Source organism: Anneissia japonica, unplaced genomic scaffold, assembly GCF_011630105.1.
Source record: "Anneissia japonica isolate Jap-2015-1 unplaced genomic scaffold, ASM1163010v1 scaffold4988_len2956909_cov206, whole genome shotgun sequence".
NCBI lineage: Eukaryota > Metazoa > Echinodermata > Crinoidea > Comatulida > Comatulidae > Anneissia > Anneissia japonica.
In genome coordinates, this window is record NW_022696345.1 from 1,150,090 (window position 1) to 1,166,761 (window position 16,672).

At 32.6% G+C, this 16,672-nt stretch overlaps 1 protein-coding gene across 2 annotated transcripts in view; it reads left to right on the forward strand.

Moving 5' to 3' along the window:
- The window catches only part of LOC117101826 (ephrin type-B receptor 2-like), a 36,778-nt gene that overhangs the window by 605 nt on the left and 19,501 nt on the right, over nt 1–16,672 (forward strand). The window contains exons 1-2 of one of the 2 annotated variants that reach the window (XM_033241920.1): nt 2,542–2,700; nt 8,336–8,409. In XM_033241920.1, coding sequence (XP_033097811.1) covers nt 2,616–2,700; nt 8,336–8,409 — 159 coding nt within the window. In that variant the 5' untranslated portion in view covers nt 2,542–2,615. Of the gene's footprint in view, nt 1–2,541; nt 2,701–8,335; nt 8,410–16,672 lie in introns of those variants that run through there. The other variant, XM_033241921.1, reaches the window with a different exon arrangement.

Genomic DNA, 16,672 nt, shown 5'->3' on the forward strand with positions numbered 1-16,672 from the left:
CTAAACTACTGACTGTAGTATAAAACAAGCGTGTTTTCAATTTTTGTTTGTTTTTTTGAAATTTATGTTCAGTGTATGTACTGTACGGTATACTATCTCGAGAAAAGGCCTATGGGCTTCTTTTCGAGCTTCTTTCTGAGGTTACTTTTTCTAACTAAAGTTGGGGGTTTCAGTTCACCTAGACGGGCTTCTTCTCGAGATTAAGCCCATTTTGGTTCTATACGAGGTTTCACGATAATAGGCTTATGGTTAGATTTGAAATATATTTTTCAAGGTTTTTTAATAATAGGCCTATGACTATATCGGATGTCGCTAACAATAGTTTACTGTATTCAAGATTATTTAGTGTTGATATATTAATTAAATCAATTGACTCTTGTTGTAGACAACTTCTTTTCCTGGACATTACGAGCCACCCTTCCGTCCGTAGGCCAATATACCCCTAGGCACCGTCCATTAGTTTTACCAAAAAAGCTCCGACATTGTTCTGTTTCCGTCAATAAATCACCAATAATTACACTCAAAACGTTCGTCATAGTCATACGGATTAAATTAAATTAAATTTAAATTTAATAGGCCTATCAGTGAACGTATTCATGTCTCCATGTATGAAGGGATCATTCATAAATGTGGACATTTCACAATAATTGTACAAGTATACAAAGGGCACTCTTGTTTGCTAACGCCCAAATCAGATGAGGTGCGTACATCCGTATTTATTCGAATAAACGCCCGGGCGTTTATTGTTGAGAAGAGTTTTTGAGGGAGTGGTTTCGAGGGAGGCGTTTATTCGAGGAAGGCATTTATTTAATTTTGTTGGTGTTAAAATAATACGTATATACTCAAATTAAACGACTCCTAATTGTACTTAAAATGTAGAACTATACCGGTAACAGAAATTACCGTACTCGCGCGAATAAGCGCCCAGTTGAATAAGTGTCCCTCTTGAATAAACGCCCTCGATTCCTAAACAAATCCAATCATCAGTACAGTACAGTACATCACCAACTTAATTTTTTTGCATCAACTATTCGCATCTATCTTAGTATGTCGGTCGGTCAGTCCATCTATCCATCTGTCGGTCTATCAGTATCTATTATGTTTGACATGGTTTTCAGTTTTGATGCATCTTTAGAATCCCGTTCTTGTTTTATTGCTACCCTTTTTAGATTTAGAATTACAGTATTATTTAAAAATTAAAATACTGTATAGCCATTTTCAGTCAACAAAAATAAACTGACCTTATCACTCTCGTATCTAAAGCAAGAAACCCTGCAATGATCCTGCTAATCTGAATTGGCAGATGGCCAACAAGCTTAGCACCACCACCACCACCTCCAACACCACCACTAATTTCATCTGCTTTTGCGTAAATATCCCCAACACTCTTGTCATGAGCCATGCTCTCTCAACGATTACCTTTTCTTCCCAAAACCATTCGTTTATCTTCCATAAAAAAAAGTGCCCCTCGAATTTTCCAATTTCCCATAAGCACCCTTTAAAGTTTCATCTATTTTCATAAGCGCCCCTCAATTTCCACTTTGTTTTCATAAGCGCCCTGTTTGAATAAGCGCCCCCAAAAAAGAGCCAAAATATTTTAAGCGCCGAGGCGCTTATATTCGCGCGAGTACGGTACTATGCGCCCGGGCGCTTATTCGCGCGAGTATACGGTGATGTATTACAAAATAATTATTTCATGTACCGTACTCGCGCGAATAAGCGCCCGGGCGCTTAAAATATTTTTTGCACTTTCTGAGGGGCGCTTATTTAAACGGGGCGCTTATGAAAACAGAGAGGAAATTGAGGGGGCGCTTATGGAAATAGATGAAAATCGAGGGGTTCTTATGGGAAATGGTTCTTATGGGAAATTATTAAATTCAAGAGGCACTTTTCGAATGAGAAAAGATTATATAAGGACATTACGAATGGTGGTTAGAAAAGATAATCGTCCAGAGAACATGGTTCATAACAAGAATGCGTGAATATTTGCATAACAGCAAAATAGCAGATGCAATTAGTAATGATGGGTAGTGGTTAGCTAGTTGGCCATCGGCCGATTGAGATTAGCAGGATAACAAGATCATTGTATTTTTTCTTGAAAACTCAGATGAGAATGTGCTAAAGGTCGGAAAAAGAAAAAGAGGAGGACTAGGCATAGACAAATATGTAAAAAGAGTAAAGTTGGAAATATACTGTCTGTCCAGGGATAAGAGAAATATCCTCATTTTGATATTGACCGAAGAAGAATGTGTTTCCACTCTACAGCTCAAATCATGCCAACAACCACAGTCCCAGGATTGATTTTATTATTGACTTGCTAAAAACGCTTATTCAAACGGGGCGCTTAATGAAATTTTCAAGTTAAATTTTTTTTAGGAATCGAGGGGCGGTTATTAATTCGCGCGAGTACGGTACTGTTATATTATATTCCGTTTAATGTACGAAGGTAAGTAAATATGTGGTAGCGCCACCTATTGCTCATACAAAATAAAACTCCAGTAAAACAGACATTGAAAGTGGAGTACACTCTCAACCAATCATATGTTCATATAATCCAGACGGCAGCGGTGTAAGTGCAGAAGTGTGGATCCTGTTTGGATCTACATGCATTTGCGATGGCGGTGTTGTCGAGACTTGGATTTGCTATACTGTTTTGGATTATATTTGTTTTATCGTGCCATAGGATTTTAAGTAAACAAGGTATGTTCAGGCTTACTAAGAAATTTACGTAAAGTGCACCTAAGTAACAACAGAATGCTTACTGCTGATGTAGGTACCGCCATCAGTCTGGTCTTGGGACTTTGCACACCTGCTGAGTTGTGAGTTCGGTCCTGGAGGCTGCATTGGTCCCGGCCAAACCCCCATCCCCCCTGTTTTGTGTGGCTGTTGACAAATTTATGCTCTAAAACTCGTCCGCAGACCATTTTTAATCCACAAGAGGCTTTCCCTCAACCCGATGGATACAGTGGGGGCTACCGCATGTAATCGGTATTCCTCGGTAAGTCCTCTTTAAGTTACGCCAACTTCTTGTTGGTACTCAGTAGGCCTATCATTAGCAATATCATGCAAGGTAGAGACTAGAGTGGGCCTCGAAATATGTCTCTTCAAGGTTATAGGTAGGAGTGTCAGTGAAAAGTTGGCCTATTAAAGTCTGTGTTGGAATAAAAAGCAAAATAACGAAGAATCCAGTGGTGTCTGAAATGATAGCAGGACTTCAAGCAAGACCTTTCGGACAACACTGACTCAGTGACTGTCCTTCAACAGAGATGATTGAGAATCGATCTGAGACTCAAACTGAGACCTTTATATACTGCAAATGAATACCTCCATTACTAGTCCAAGAAAACTTCAGTGGTGAACCCAAGCATCATTGGCACTGTAATTTGTATGTTAGGCGAGAATATTTATACCTTGTCTAGCGAACCCGCTACAATATTGATGATTTCAAATATAAATTAAAAATTTTTTTTGGCCATTTAGTCAACCTGCCGCCACGAAAAAATGGAAATTTTTTCTTTATTTTTCTTATGTCTGTCACTGCCTTGACAAGTTGAAATCTCCAAAAATAAGATATGTATATTTCTTTCTAAGTATATAAATTTAAAGCATTAACCATCCCATTACTACACTTTTTCATTCAACAATAAAATTTTATTTTTCTTTTCCCCTCTCGGTCTGGATATTTTTGGCAAAACAATTTGCTAAATAAGCCCTCCTCTGACAATCTTTAAAAAAATGAGTTTGCGTAACATGGTATAAAAAGTTCTGGCCTTATAAATGGTGAGCATTATCTTTACATAAATTGTGGCATTATTTTTTGGTTCCTTAAAACATATTTACAGTAATATGATACTCCTATGGATGGTCCATAATATTTTCTGTGCTTATAAACCTGATTCCTCACCAAAATTAAAAATAATATGAAAAATCGCTGTACTTTATTAAAACTTACCTGTATTATCAATGGTATTTTCCTAGTTATATATTGATTGATGTTTTAGGTAGTCTTGTTAATTAATGATGGTTATTGTTATTGCTTTGTTTTTTTATGTAGTTTTCTTTATTTTAAATATTGTATATACTGCAGTATATTATATTGCCTTCTTGTTTGTTGTATATTGTATTTTATTTTTGCAGGACCATATTGTAAAACAGAATTACCATCTCGTCTGTATATGTTATCCTGCCTAAGTATGTTTAATACATAAATAAAAACTGTACCTGTAAAGTTTAGTGATTATTGTAATTTAATGTTGCCCATCAAGTTAGTAGTACATTGTATAGTTTGTGCTATTTATTCTCTTCATGGATGATAACAATCAACGGCATCTATAATCCATTTCATCCTCCTCTGTCCTTACGGCAGAATGATACTTACGTTTGATAAGCCTAGCATTGCTAAGAACGAACCAGATCTAGGTCAATTAAATACCTTAGAAATTACACAGTATTAGTATTGGTATACTTACTCTGCTATCAGAATATCTCATATTTGAGATCCACTCAAGTCACTAGTGTTTACTGAAAACTGATCAATTTAAATACCAACAGATATGATAGTCTTCCAACTGAAAAGCTTTCTAAAGATAACACAGCGATATGTTTATCCAGAACAGCCAGACTCCAGCTTAATTGAAAGAACACAATTTTCCCTATGGTTAATAAAGATAATAAAAGACTAAACTGGACGTTATTTATGTAAACTTGCTGTCTTATCTTTCATTTACATAGATGCTAAATGGCCACTTTTGCCAAATCCGATAGAATCCCATTTGATGTGTTGTACAAACAGATACTGTAAATGCTGTAAATTTCTTATAATGTAGTAGAAGCTCTGGTATGTTGGAGCCTGTGATTTACTATGCTTACATTGCAACCCTAAGTATTTATAAACATTACTGATAACAGTAGTTGTTATCAAGGCTGGTAGAAATTGTCAACCTTTAGTAATAAATTAATGTCAACCAAGAATGTGCAGACACAATTTGCCTATAATAAAAATAATAATCCTATTACTTTTAAATAAATATATAATGATAAATAATAAAAGAATTCTTAAAAGGTAAGATAAGATGAATGGAAACTAAAGAATGATAGCAATAATGGAGAGTTATGGCTTGGCAGGTGTTGCCGTGGAAAGAGGAAAAGGAAGAAAAATTTCATCTGTTCTCAATGTCAATACATGTCTATACACCTGAACATAAAATTTACATTAATTTGATTTGAACGAATAAAAAGCAAATTTTGGTTTATTTCAGCCCTTACCTTACTATATTTTATTTAACAAAAATACACTTTTTTTTTTTATAAGAACACATTTTTAAATAAGAACACTGAGGCTGAAATTGCTTAAAAATAAAGAACAAAATAAGAACAAATTGAGGCTGAGGTAAAATGTCAAATGAGGTTTTTGAAAAACCCAAAAATTATATCTGTACTATATGTGCAGTAATGTAGGTGTGACTATGTAATACCAATATAATCAGGTGTACTGTCATTTTGGGCCATTTTTACCAGGCCTTTTTTCAGGGCCCATTTTTGTTATACAATAATAATTTTTAATGTTTGAAAAGTGTGTAAAATAACAAAAAATGTAGAACATTTTGAGCCTGAAATTGGGCAAAAAATAAGAACACTGAGCCTGGGCAAAATTTTACTGGTTCTTATAAAAAAAAAAGAAGTGTATGTGACATGTCTATGGTCATGATGAAATCACATTACGACCATATTTAGGCATATCATGACTAAATATAGGCATACAACAGGTTTTTTTTTTGTCAAAGTTAATATGATAGTCTGGACCGAGCTTAGAAGCCATGAAATATTCACACCTGAGGCTAGAACATAAGTGAACCACATTCACAGCCTGTCTAAGCATGGCTGGCCGAGATTGTTCAGTTTTGCGATTTGTACTCTAAACCATGAGGTCCACGAGGTTCCAGTGCGCCAAACCACCTCCCTCTAGATTTGATCTGTAGTTTAAAAATACTAGCCAAAAATAATAATCAATTTTTTTTTGAATTAAAAAAAAAATTATTACGCCAGACAATAAGCCCATCTATATCTCGCTCATTCATGGGCAAGGTCTGTAGTCCTGTACTGTAGTTATAGCTACTTTGATTTGCCATCTTGTAACTAAGCTAAGAAATTGGTTTTCGCCTTATTATGATGTTCGTTTTTTATGAATATTAATGGTTAAATAAGAAAGCAAATTGCACAAATTGTAATGTACTGTATTAAATTCTCCATTTCTGTATTTCTAACCCAGAAAACTGTAAACTCGCATAACTACGAGTCTCGCCGTACATGCTGAATTATGACCAAAATTAACAAGAAACATAATTTCTAGCTTAAAAAAATTTGGTTACATCTCATTTGAAGTATTTATCATCATCAAATATTGAGTTACCATGACGACACGATAACGATAGGGTTTGATTGTACAGAATGATTCATTGAGGTTCGGGGTAGAGGGTTTCAATTGGTATTGTATGAACCTGCTCAAGAAACAATGCCAATTGTGGTGAAATTTATCCTGCTATCCAATTTACCCAAGGCGTATTGCTGACGCAATGGGTTTGACAGGCATTCTTAAATGAGTCTTCTTAACCTTGCATGAAGAATGTTACGATAAAAAAATATTATAGATCTCTTGCAATTTATCTCAATTTATTGCATTTTTAGATTAAATAATGTTTTTTACAGAATAAATGTTTTCTTACCAATGGAAATATAGGTCATTTTACAAATGTAAACATTTGTTTCATGAACCACTACATAGATTGTAGGCATTATTGACCAGCTAGGAGGGCATGGCTAGAATTATTGCCCGGCTTTTAATCAATCAAATTCCTGGAATCCATGTAGTCAGGATTGAATAATTATTATTTAATTGCATTTATCATATTTGCTTTATTTTATTATTTTGAATACCTACTTATGTATAAATTAATTTAATATTCAGTTTTGATCATTAATATGTCATTACTGTGTATATGATTTTTAGATGTAGTGTAGTGATTGTTAAAGGTTCTCTGTAGTATATAGAATGTTAATTTAATTTTTTCCTTTTAATTCAAATGTTAATTTTTGTATCTTTTGCTTGTGTTGTTTTAACATGTATTAACTTCGCAGTTGTATTTTATTTGGCAGTGAGCCATTCAGGCTCTGCGCTATTCTCCACCATCTTTTGTTTGTTTTTAAAAAAAAATATAATGTAAATCTGTTTTAATGGCAGCAGTAAATGACAGATTGATTGACCTTAATTTTATATTTTTCCGGTAGTTGTCAGGCCTGCTGGTTGGTTTAATTCATATAATTTGATATGTATTTACACTATTGAACTCTCACTTTTTACAGAATCCCACATAAATTAGTAAAATATATTTATTGTTGGCGGTAACAAAAATTCATGTTTGTTGGCGATGATAGTGTAATGCATTAGACAAATTCAGACGCCTCTATTGTAATTTGTAACACAAAGTGATATTAAAAAAGAATAAAATAAGATAATAATACAAAATTAAATTTTAAGTGTTTATTCATAATTGCTATGGTAGTAACACAAAACTTTTGAGGACTTGGTATTAATGTGTTTCCATTTTTTAAGTCTAGACTATTAAAAAATGACCACCTGTTTGTTTTTTTTTTTACCTTTTGCTTTCTTTTTCCTTTAGATTTATGTTCTACAATATAAGGCATAATGAAAAAAAAAAAACATTTAAGTGCTTCACACTGGGAAAGGAGATTTATTTTTATATCTTCTGTTCTGATTTTGTTTTGCACCAAGAGGGTACCAATGCAGAAATGGGTGTTTTAAATGTCTACTACCATTATTAAATGTGACCGACTCTTGCATGACCAGCCGTTAGTTAGAAAAATTGGAAATTAAAATTATTCTGCATGAATTCTTTAAAATAGTGTTTATTTGATTGAATTTGTTTGAGTATTAGCAAAGTTAGGAATATTTAATTCATTTTTAACTTGCTATCTCAACAACATGTATGTTTTGAGAAAACAGCTTTCAAAGATTAAACAATCAATAGTTTGTTATTAAGATTTGTATTTTAAAAATAATTTTAATATACTTTTCAGTTAGATTTAGTGACTGATATTTTGCAAAAATGTTCTTCAATATATCTTCATTTATAAAATGCAAAAACCTGAAAATGTTCAAAATTCCCATTCTCATATGTTTTGTTATGAGAAATTATTATTATTATTATAATATTATGTAAAAATAAAAATATTTATCTTTTTACATTATTTACATTGGAAACAAAATTATTAATATTTAGTATTTTAAAATTTTTAACTTTTTTCTTTCTTTTGACAGTTAAAATATATGACTCCTGGGACCATGCAGGATTAAATTGGATGATCTACCCAAAAACAAATTCAAGTCAGCAGGCAAGTTATTATATTTAATTAATTATATTATAATTTCTTTCTTTATACAGTATAATCTTAATCTCATTAAGGTGCTAATGTTGGTACATTTGTAGAAATGCAGAGAAAAATATATAAACCGAAATAATAATAATAATAGTAGTTTTATATAGCGCACATATCCATCTAATGTAAGATGCTCAGGGCGCTTGATATGTGGACTAGGAACTCGATCAATGACTTTCTTCGCCCCTAAGGGTCCCTTCGTGTCTGTGCTACCCGGTAACCCGGTACCAGCAACTCTCGTCGTCCACCTAAGAGATGGCATCAGTAAACATACAGTATCTCGGATAAAAAATGTGCAGTTTAATCTCAATTTTAATCCCAAAAAAAGTCACACAAAGGGTCGTATGGGGATATGTACCATAATTGCATCGTACTGTATTTAAATTCAGTATTGTTAATATTCTTTCAATTTTTTTTTGTCAAACTTTACTAATTTTGCATCGGGAAGGCGAATTTTACTTTTACAAAGTGAAAGTAAAAGTTGTGTTTACCGGTAAGAAAACAAAAACAAATGGTATTTAGCTGTATTGTCGATGTTATAAACAAATCTCATATTTGATTACAGAAAGAAATACGGAAGCAAACATTTTAGTTAGAAGTAACCTAGATATAATACATAAACATTCTGATCATAAACTTTAAATTACTATAAATTTTTGTCTAAGGCTAAACATTTTTACAATTTATAATATTTGTAAATGTTTTTGTAAATTCATTTATTTGACGAATTTGGCTAACTCACATCAAAAAATTCCTCTAAATCATGTTGGGGATATATAGGCCTATGGTATGAATCATGTCTAGTGCTTCTTTCATTTGCTTTCAATGTGTCTACTTCTTTAAATGAGAAAGTGGTAGCTGTTCCCCATCAACCATCTTGGAGTTAAAAAAAAAAAATGTGCCCTCATTCTCTTTTAAAAAAAATATTAGAATGAGAAACTAATCTCCAAGGTCTTCGATAAAACATTATACTGTGCTGATGCCTATTCACTTTTAATTAAAATGTCTTAATTTGTAGATGAATTATGTAGGAGTATATTGAACCTCTTCAATGTTGTATACTAGTAGGCAATGTTGGTATAAAGGAACAAACCATAGTTTTATAGATTAAGGTTCTTTCATAGTAATAATATAGTTACAAACATATAATTTTGTTATCTATTTAAAATAATGTATTTACAAGTATATAGGTAACACATTTAAAGCAAAACAGAAGATAGTATAAAACATTCATATGTGCTAAAAATGAATCCCAGAAAGTTATTATATAAATAATTGTAAGACTAACCAATCAGTTGGCTTTAAAGATAATCCATTGAGTGTTAGTATGGTTTGGCGCTGTGTTTGTATCTACATTGTTGTTCCTACACATTTTTTATTAAGACAGTGACTCAAAAATTAAAATGATGCAAGTATATAACTAAGAAGAATAGGATAGGTCACTTACAAAATCAGTAATAATGGATCATGATCAATGAAATACAATAGTGACTTTATGTTTTAAAATATCAAACTTTATTAATTATTGATATATTTTTTTCAGAAGTGTAATTAATTGAAAATTTATTTGTTGTACTACTGATTTATCTACGACATGAAAAGGATGTTTGATAAAAACCTTGGGAACGGTTTATGTGATACACATTTTTGAATATTTAAAACTGGGAAAATAGGGGGCATAATCACCCTTTTTTCCACTTTCCCCCAGTTTCTAAATATATAAAAACCTGCATCTCATTAATTATTCCCAAGATTTTTCTACAATGCCCTTTTTGTGAAAAATCAGAACTACAACTTATCAAAATAATGTTTTTCCTCCGGAGCCTGCCTTTTAGGTTTTTTGTTTGAAAACAGTAGTTAACTTGCAATAGTAAAGTTATTTTTCATGTATCTTTTTTGTTATTAATTTGGATGCACGTTAATGTGATGTGTATCACTGTAACAAAAGTGATTCCAAATAAAAATTAAACTACATAAGAGTAAAATTAGTCACTTTAGTCATCAGTGATGATTGTGACATTGAGACTGCAGTAAACATACTTGAGAGAGGATTAGATAAGTATGATTGACATAGCACATGAATGTCGCAAACATGGGTACATTGCAAAGTGTAACTGAGAAATTAACACTGCTAATGTTAACGACATTGATAGATGCTGTAGCATGTGTGTGCTATCTAGTCCTTAATCTAAGCACACGCTAAAAAATGTTGCCAAAGTAAAGGAGGCTATTCACACCAACAACGATCATTTACATTCTTGTCAGAGGCAATTAACATTTCACCTTAACAATTACGTTTTAGGAGTTTCTTTCCAATTTCTCATTACATTCAAAATGGTGTAACTTCAGTCTGCATGGAAAAATTAACCTAAAGTTCATGATGTGAAACTTGACGTTATTTGAATTATGTTTCTATGGCATAAATTCCTGAACAAATTACTAAAATTCTCTACAATTACTTAATCTCAAATCCAATTATTGTTAGTTTGTATCACACACCGTATAGCATCTTTTCTTTTGTATAGCGTTTTATCTAGAAAATTCTCTTTTCATCTTATTTTTTTAAATCTTAATTTATTCCAGAGGGCGCTGCTTCAAGCAAATAATCATAAACCGTTTCACAGTACAGTAAAACAATATTAAAATTGAGAAAAACATTCTATAAATTTCCAAAATTGATATTAAAATGTTCCTAACTTAAATTGATTGAAAATATATTATACACAATGTAAATTATACTCAACTCAATTTTCCACCTGTCCACATTATATTTAATTATTTAAATTTAATTATATTTGGCCTATATATGTGAGGCATCTCTCATATTTTGATGAACCAGTTAAACACTGAAAATTATAGCTTCTAAAACAACTGAAAACTATATTATATAATATAGAAAAGTTTAAAAAAGTTTTATAAACTACTGAAATAATAGAAGAATACGGTAACTACTGTAGCTTACACATGTACAAATATAAAAAATAAAATGTATGAAACAAACACCATTCGAATAATTGCATTCAAATTGTCCTGTCAACAAATTCCCACATTTTATTAGATATGATATTAAATATACATTATTGGTTTTAAAGAGAATTTCCACGAAGATCTCTATAAGCTCTCGGTAAAGGCCTTCATCTTTGCACGTCCATTGACTGGGATTTCCAGTCCGGTGTTCTGTGAATCCAAAGCCGCCTAGGTAATCAGTTCCCAGGCTATTGTCATATTAACTCTCGCAGATGGTAATCTTTTTCACAAACTACATAATCTATTGAAGTTCTCCAATGTCATTGTCTACAGAAAACTGCTATTCCCTCAAGCAAAAAACTGGGGCTAGCGATACTTCCTAGGTATAATAATTTACAACACTTTCAGTACAATAACAACTTAACTGTAAAACTAGGCTTCTTATATAATCGATGCCCTTAATATACAGATATTTTTATCTGCCTTTAATAACTTTGCTGTTTATGATGCTTTATGATTCTGTGTTTGAATGTAATGTAGAACTTTATAGTATGTCTTAAAAATAGGCAGGTATGATATGACATTGTCATGCCGCCCCTAGCTCATTCTGGCATATCACTGCAATCAGTGCGTTGATCAGTGTGTTTTGGATTAATCCTACATCTATCGAATATTAACTACAGTATAATTGTATCATCTAATTAATTTTCAGGCTGAAGGGTCATTAATCCTTACCAGTTATAACCAGGGCAAGTTTTTCTCCTTTTGGAAAGTTAAAAAAATGGGAAAAAAAGAAAGAAAAAGAAATTATTGATTGCCCCAGAGGTCATTTCTAGGCATCTAGAAAACAGAAAGTTTGCGGGGGCATGTTCCCAGATGGGGTAGTTGGCTCATCGATCGGGCCGCCTTTGTGACATCTCTGGATCCACCCCTTAATTAATAATTAATGTATCAATTTGTTAGTTACTCTTATAATATTACATACATAATAATAAAATGTAATTGGCATAAATATTTATAATATAGATGTTTGTAGCCTGGAAGTTTGAACGCGTAAAATACATATTTGAAATGCCTGAAATACAAATGTGAACCAACCTACAAACAATTGCATAAAACAATATCACATCAATGGGACATCAACCCTATCAAACCCACATTTTAATGGAAATGAGTTGAAGATACAATTTAAGTATGGATTTTTGTTTTAAATTACCAGTAATTTACCTATGATAGACTCAGCTGCTATTTTAAATTACTAAGATTTGTGTCAATGATTGACTCCCAATAACTCAGGTTGTTGACATACCATGCCTACAATACCCTGAAGTTATATATAAACAATTCTCTTTCTCCTTTTCTTAGCATTAAAAGTATTATATACATTATAGTTTTAAGGTTTATTTTGAGATGCATTTAAATAATCAAAAATGGTATTAATAAGTAGAAATATTATAGAATTTATACTAGAAGTGTACCACTTGGAACCTTGAAATGTGAGGTTTGTTAAAGCAGGATAATACCCGATTCACACGTACAAAAATCTTACCAAATGTAACAAAATGTAACCAAAAGTAACATTTTACGGCACGTGTGAAAGTACCTCCGTGTAATATCCTTGTAAAATCTCGGAACGTCTCGCTAATCTTTACCAGCCTCGCTGAGGCTGGTAAAGCTTCCGAGATGTAACATGGATGGATCTGCGCATGCGCAGGGATTTCAACACAACAACAATCTACTGTTTCACGGGGTTCTTTGAATTTTCTTCCTTCTGTATACGATTCTGATCCACTAGAAATAGATAGGCCTATTTTTTCTAAATGATGAATGAATTACCCTTGTTATTGATGTTAATTAGTAATGGTAGAAGAAGAAGATATACATAAAATGAACGTCGGGATGGTGTTAGTACTATTACTAGGCTAGTAATACAAGAGTCCGAGACAGAAACGTTGGAAGCTATGCCTAGTTTAATAGTAGTAGTACAGCAACTACAGTATAATTGTGTCATCTAAGTAATCTTCAGGCTGAAGGGTCATTAATCCTAACCAATTATAACCAGGGCAAGTTTTTCTCATTTTGGAAAGTTAAAAAAAAGGGGAAAAAAAGAAACAAAAAGAAATTATTGATCGCCCCAGAGGTCATTTCTGGGCATCTAGAAAACAAAAAGTTTGCGGGGGCATGTTCCCAGATGGGGTAGTTGGCTCATCGATCGGGCCGCCATTCTGACATCTCTGGATCCACCCCTTAATTAATAATTAATGTATCAATTTGTTAGTTACTCTTATAATATTACATACATAATAATAAAATGTAATTGGCATAAATATTTATAATATAGATATTTGTAGCCCAGAAGTTTGAACGCTTAAAATACATATTTGAAACGCCTGAAATACAAATGTGAACCAACCTACAAACAATTGCATAAAAAAATATCACATCAATGGGACATCAACCCTATCAACCCATATTTTAATGGAAATGAGTTGAAGATACAATTTAAGTATGGATTTTTGTTTTAAATTACCAGCAATTTACCTATGATAGACTCAGCTGCTATTTTAAATTACTAAGATTTGTGTCAATGATTGACTCCCAATAACTCAGGTTGTTGACATACCATGCCTACAGTACCCTGAAGTTATATATAAACAATTCTCTTTCTCCTTTTCTTAGCATTAAATGTATTATATACATTATAGTTTTAAGGTTTATTCTGAGATGCATTTAAATAATCTAAAATGGTATTAATAAGTAGAAATATTATAGAATTTATACTAGAAGTGTACCACTTGGAACCTTGAAATGTGAGGTTTGTTAAAGCAGGATAAGACAAACAACTTATTCATTTACCAGTGTAATATATTAAAACTATCTTATACAGTAACACCTTGTTTACTATATCACTACAGGCTGCTAACCAATAAGCCAGCAGAGTGTGAGACTACAGGGGCGGATCCAGAAATGTCCGAACAAGGACCAAATGTGGGGGTGGGGGATGAAAATGGGGCCTATCGAGATAGCCTAGGGTTCTGGGAAATGCCCCTGCGAAAATTTAATGTTCTAGACGTCTGAGTGCTTTGGGTGGTCATTTTTTTCTTTTTCTTTTCTTTCCTTTTTTATTTATTTTTTTTGCTATCCAAAAAGGGGAGGGGGCGGCGGCCCCTACCAAACCTGCCCTTGGACTAAAGTACAGTATGCTGAGATATGTTTACGTTTAATTTGACAATAAGATTATCTTATTAGTATTTAGTAGGAAAGCATCTTTGCAGTAATTAAATTATTCTCAGGCTTGTCTTTATCCATTTCTGATGTACAGTACCATATCATAATCTACCATCCCTTAATAATTACTGACCCTCAAAAGGTTTTTCCAAATCTTCCTCTCCCCCCTTCCCAACACAAATCACCAAATGGTTATTGACTGATAAAGGCTGCTAGTTGACAAAAACATATAAAGTTTCTTCTCAACAATAAGCCTAAGATTGTCCCCAGAGAGAGAGGCAGGCAGCAATACACAAATATAATATTTGTAGTTATTGGCACTTATTCTGGATAATGTAGATCAAAGGCAAAAAGTTGTGAACTATTGGAGGAAGTTCAAGAATTTATATTAATATGTCTAATGAATTTAATCAGTTTCTGTGGCCTGTTTAATATCAAATGGAAGTATGGGATATATTATTGGTATGCCTTCTAATACTGTTCTCTATCGTAACAAATGCTTTTTCCTTTTAAATTGCTTTGACTAGAGTCCCAAATTTTTCAAGTATATATATTTTTGAGTGATATTTTTCAAAGAAATATATTTTAAATCAAGTTAAGGGATGCAACTGAGTAAAGAGATGTAATGTCAACAAAAGAGGACCTATACACCATTTTATCGGATTTATTTTGAAACAGCACCGCCAATGTTTTACAACTTACTGGGGGACTTCTAGCGGCCTAGCCTTAGCAGTTGACTAGTTACAAGTAGGGCACTGCGCAGCGGATAGCCCTGCTGGACTTTTGCTAAAGCAGCAGTAGACAACACATACGATCTTGCTAATTACTCTATATCTCAACATTGAAATTTAGCTTTTTAAGACTTAGACTTGTTTTTAATATAAACATTTCATGTTTTTTTCCATTTTGAAATATTTGAGCTCATTAGAAAGTTAGTTTTATCATTGATTTAATCCATGATGGTAATTACATAGAGCAAAATGCTAGGCCTCTGAAAGTTCCCCAGTAGTAGTTGCCAGGTTATGTGAAATTTCCACTTTTTCTTGGCGGCAGGTGTGCTAATTGGCTAAAAATAATATTTTATTTTTATTCAAAACCAACTATGTTTGCAGTTGGCGGGCTCGCTAAACAAGGTATAAAAAAAAATCTCGCCTAAATGAACATAAGAAAGTGAATAAATAATTCTTATATATTGCTGTAAAATATACTGTATTTTGTACAATTTCTACAGTAGGTTCCAGCTTGGGTAGATTGTAAGACATGACCTTATATAGTAGTTTAATATATTTCTAAAAATGTTAATTACGACTAGCACATTTAAACAAGTGGTATTTTCTAATGAGAGGACTTGAAGAGATAGTTCAACTCATCTACAAGATAGACAGTCCATCTGTAACTGTTTGTATGGTTGTTTCAACATTTGGATCCCTTCATTCAGATGGCCTAATTTCTGACACAACATCACTCAAGTGTAGATGAAGCAAAGTGTCAACTCAGTGTACATAGCAGAGTTCAGTTGAGCTGCCAAGAATAATATATTGCATGTAGCGTGTATGCATTTGGTTTTAAGCATGCAGATTCATTCCTGGAAAATAACTAATTATACAGTAAACCTCCCTCTTTACTTAAGTTCTTTAATGGAACCCATTTTTCCTTCAAGAAAATCACACCATACTTTCCCATTTAGATAGTTTTTTTTTTGTTTATAATTCATTCTCCTAATTGTTATTTTCAGCATAAAGCATGTTATAAATTCCTAATTATTTTTTCTCACTTGACTAAATTCAACAACAGTCCCTAATCCTTATAATAAGACCTGATTTATATGCAGCATTGCTTATTCTTGTTTCATTCTCTTTAGCTGAGTGAACAAAATAAGAAAAAAATAGAATTATGATAATGATATTTCGTTAGTTTTGTAGATAATCAGTAAATCAATAAATTAATGTTGCACCGGTTGTATGAAAATGTTCAAAGGTGCTCAATGAGCAAGTTTCTTGATCATGGTAGTTACTGTATGATT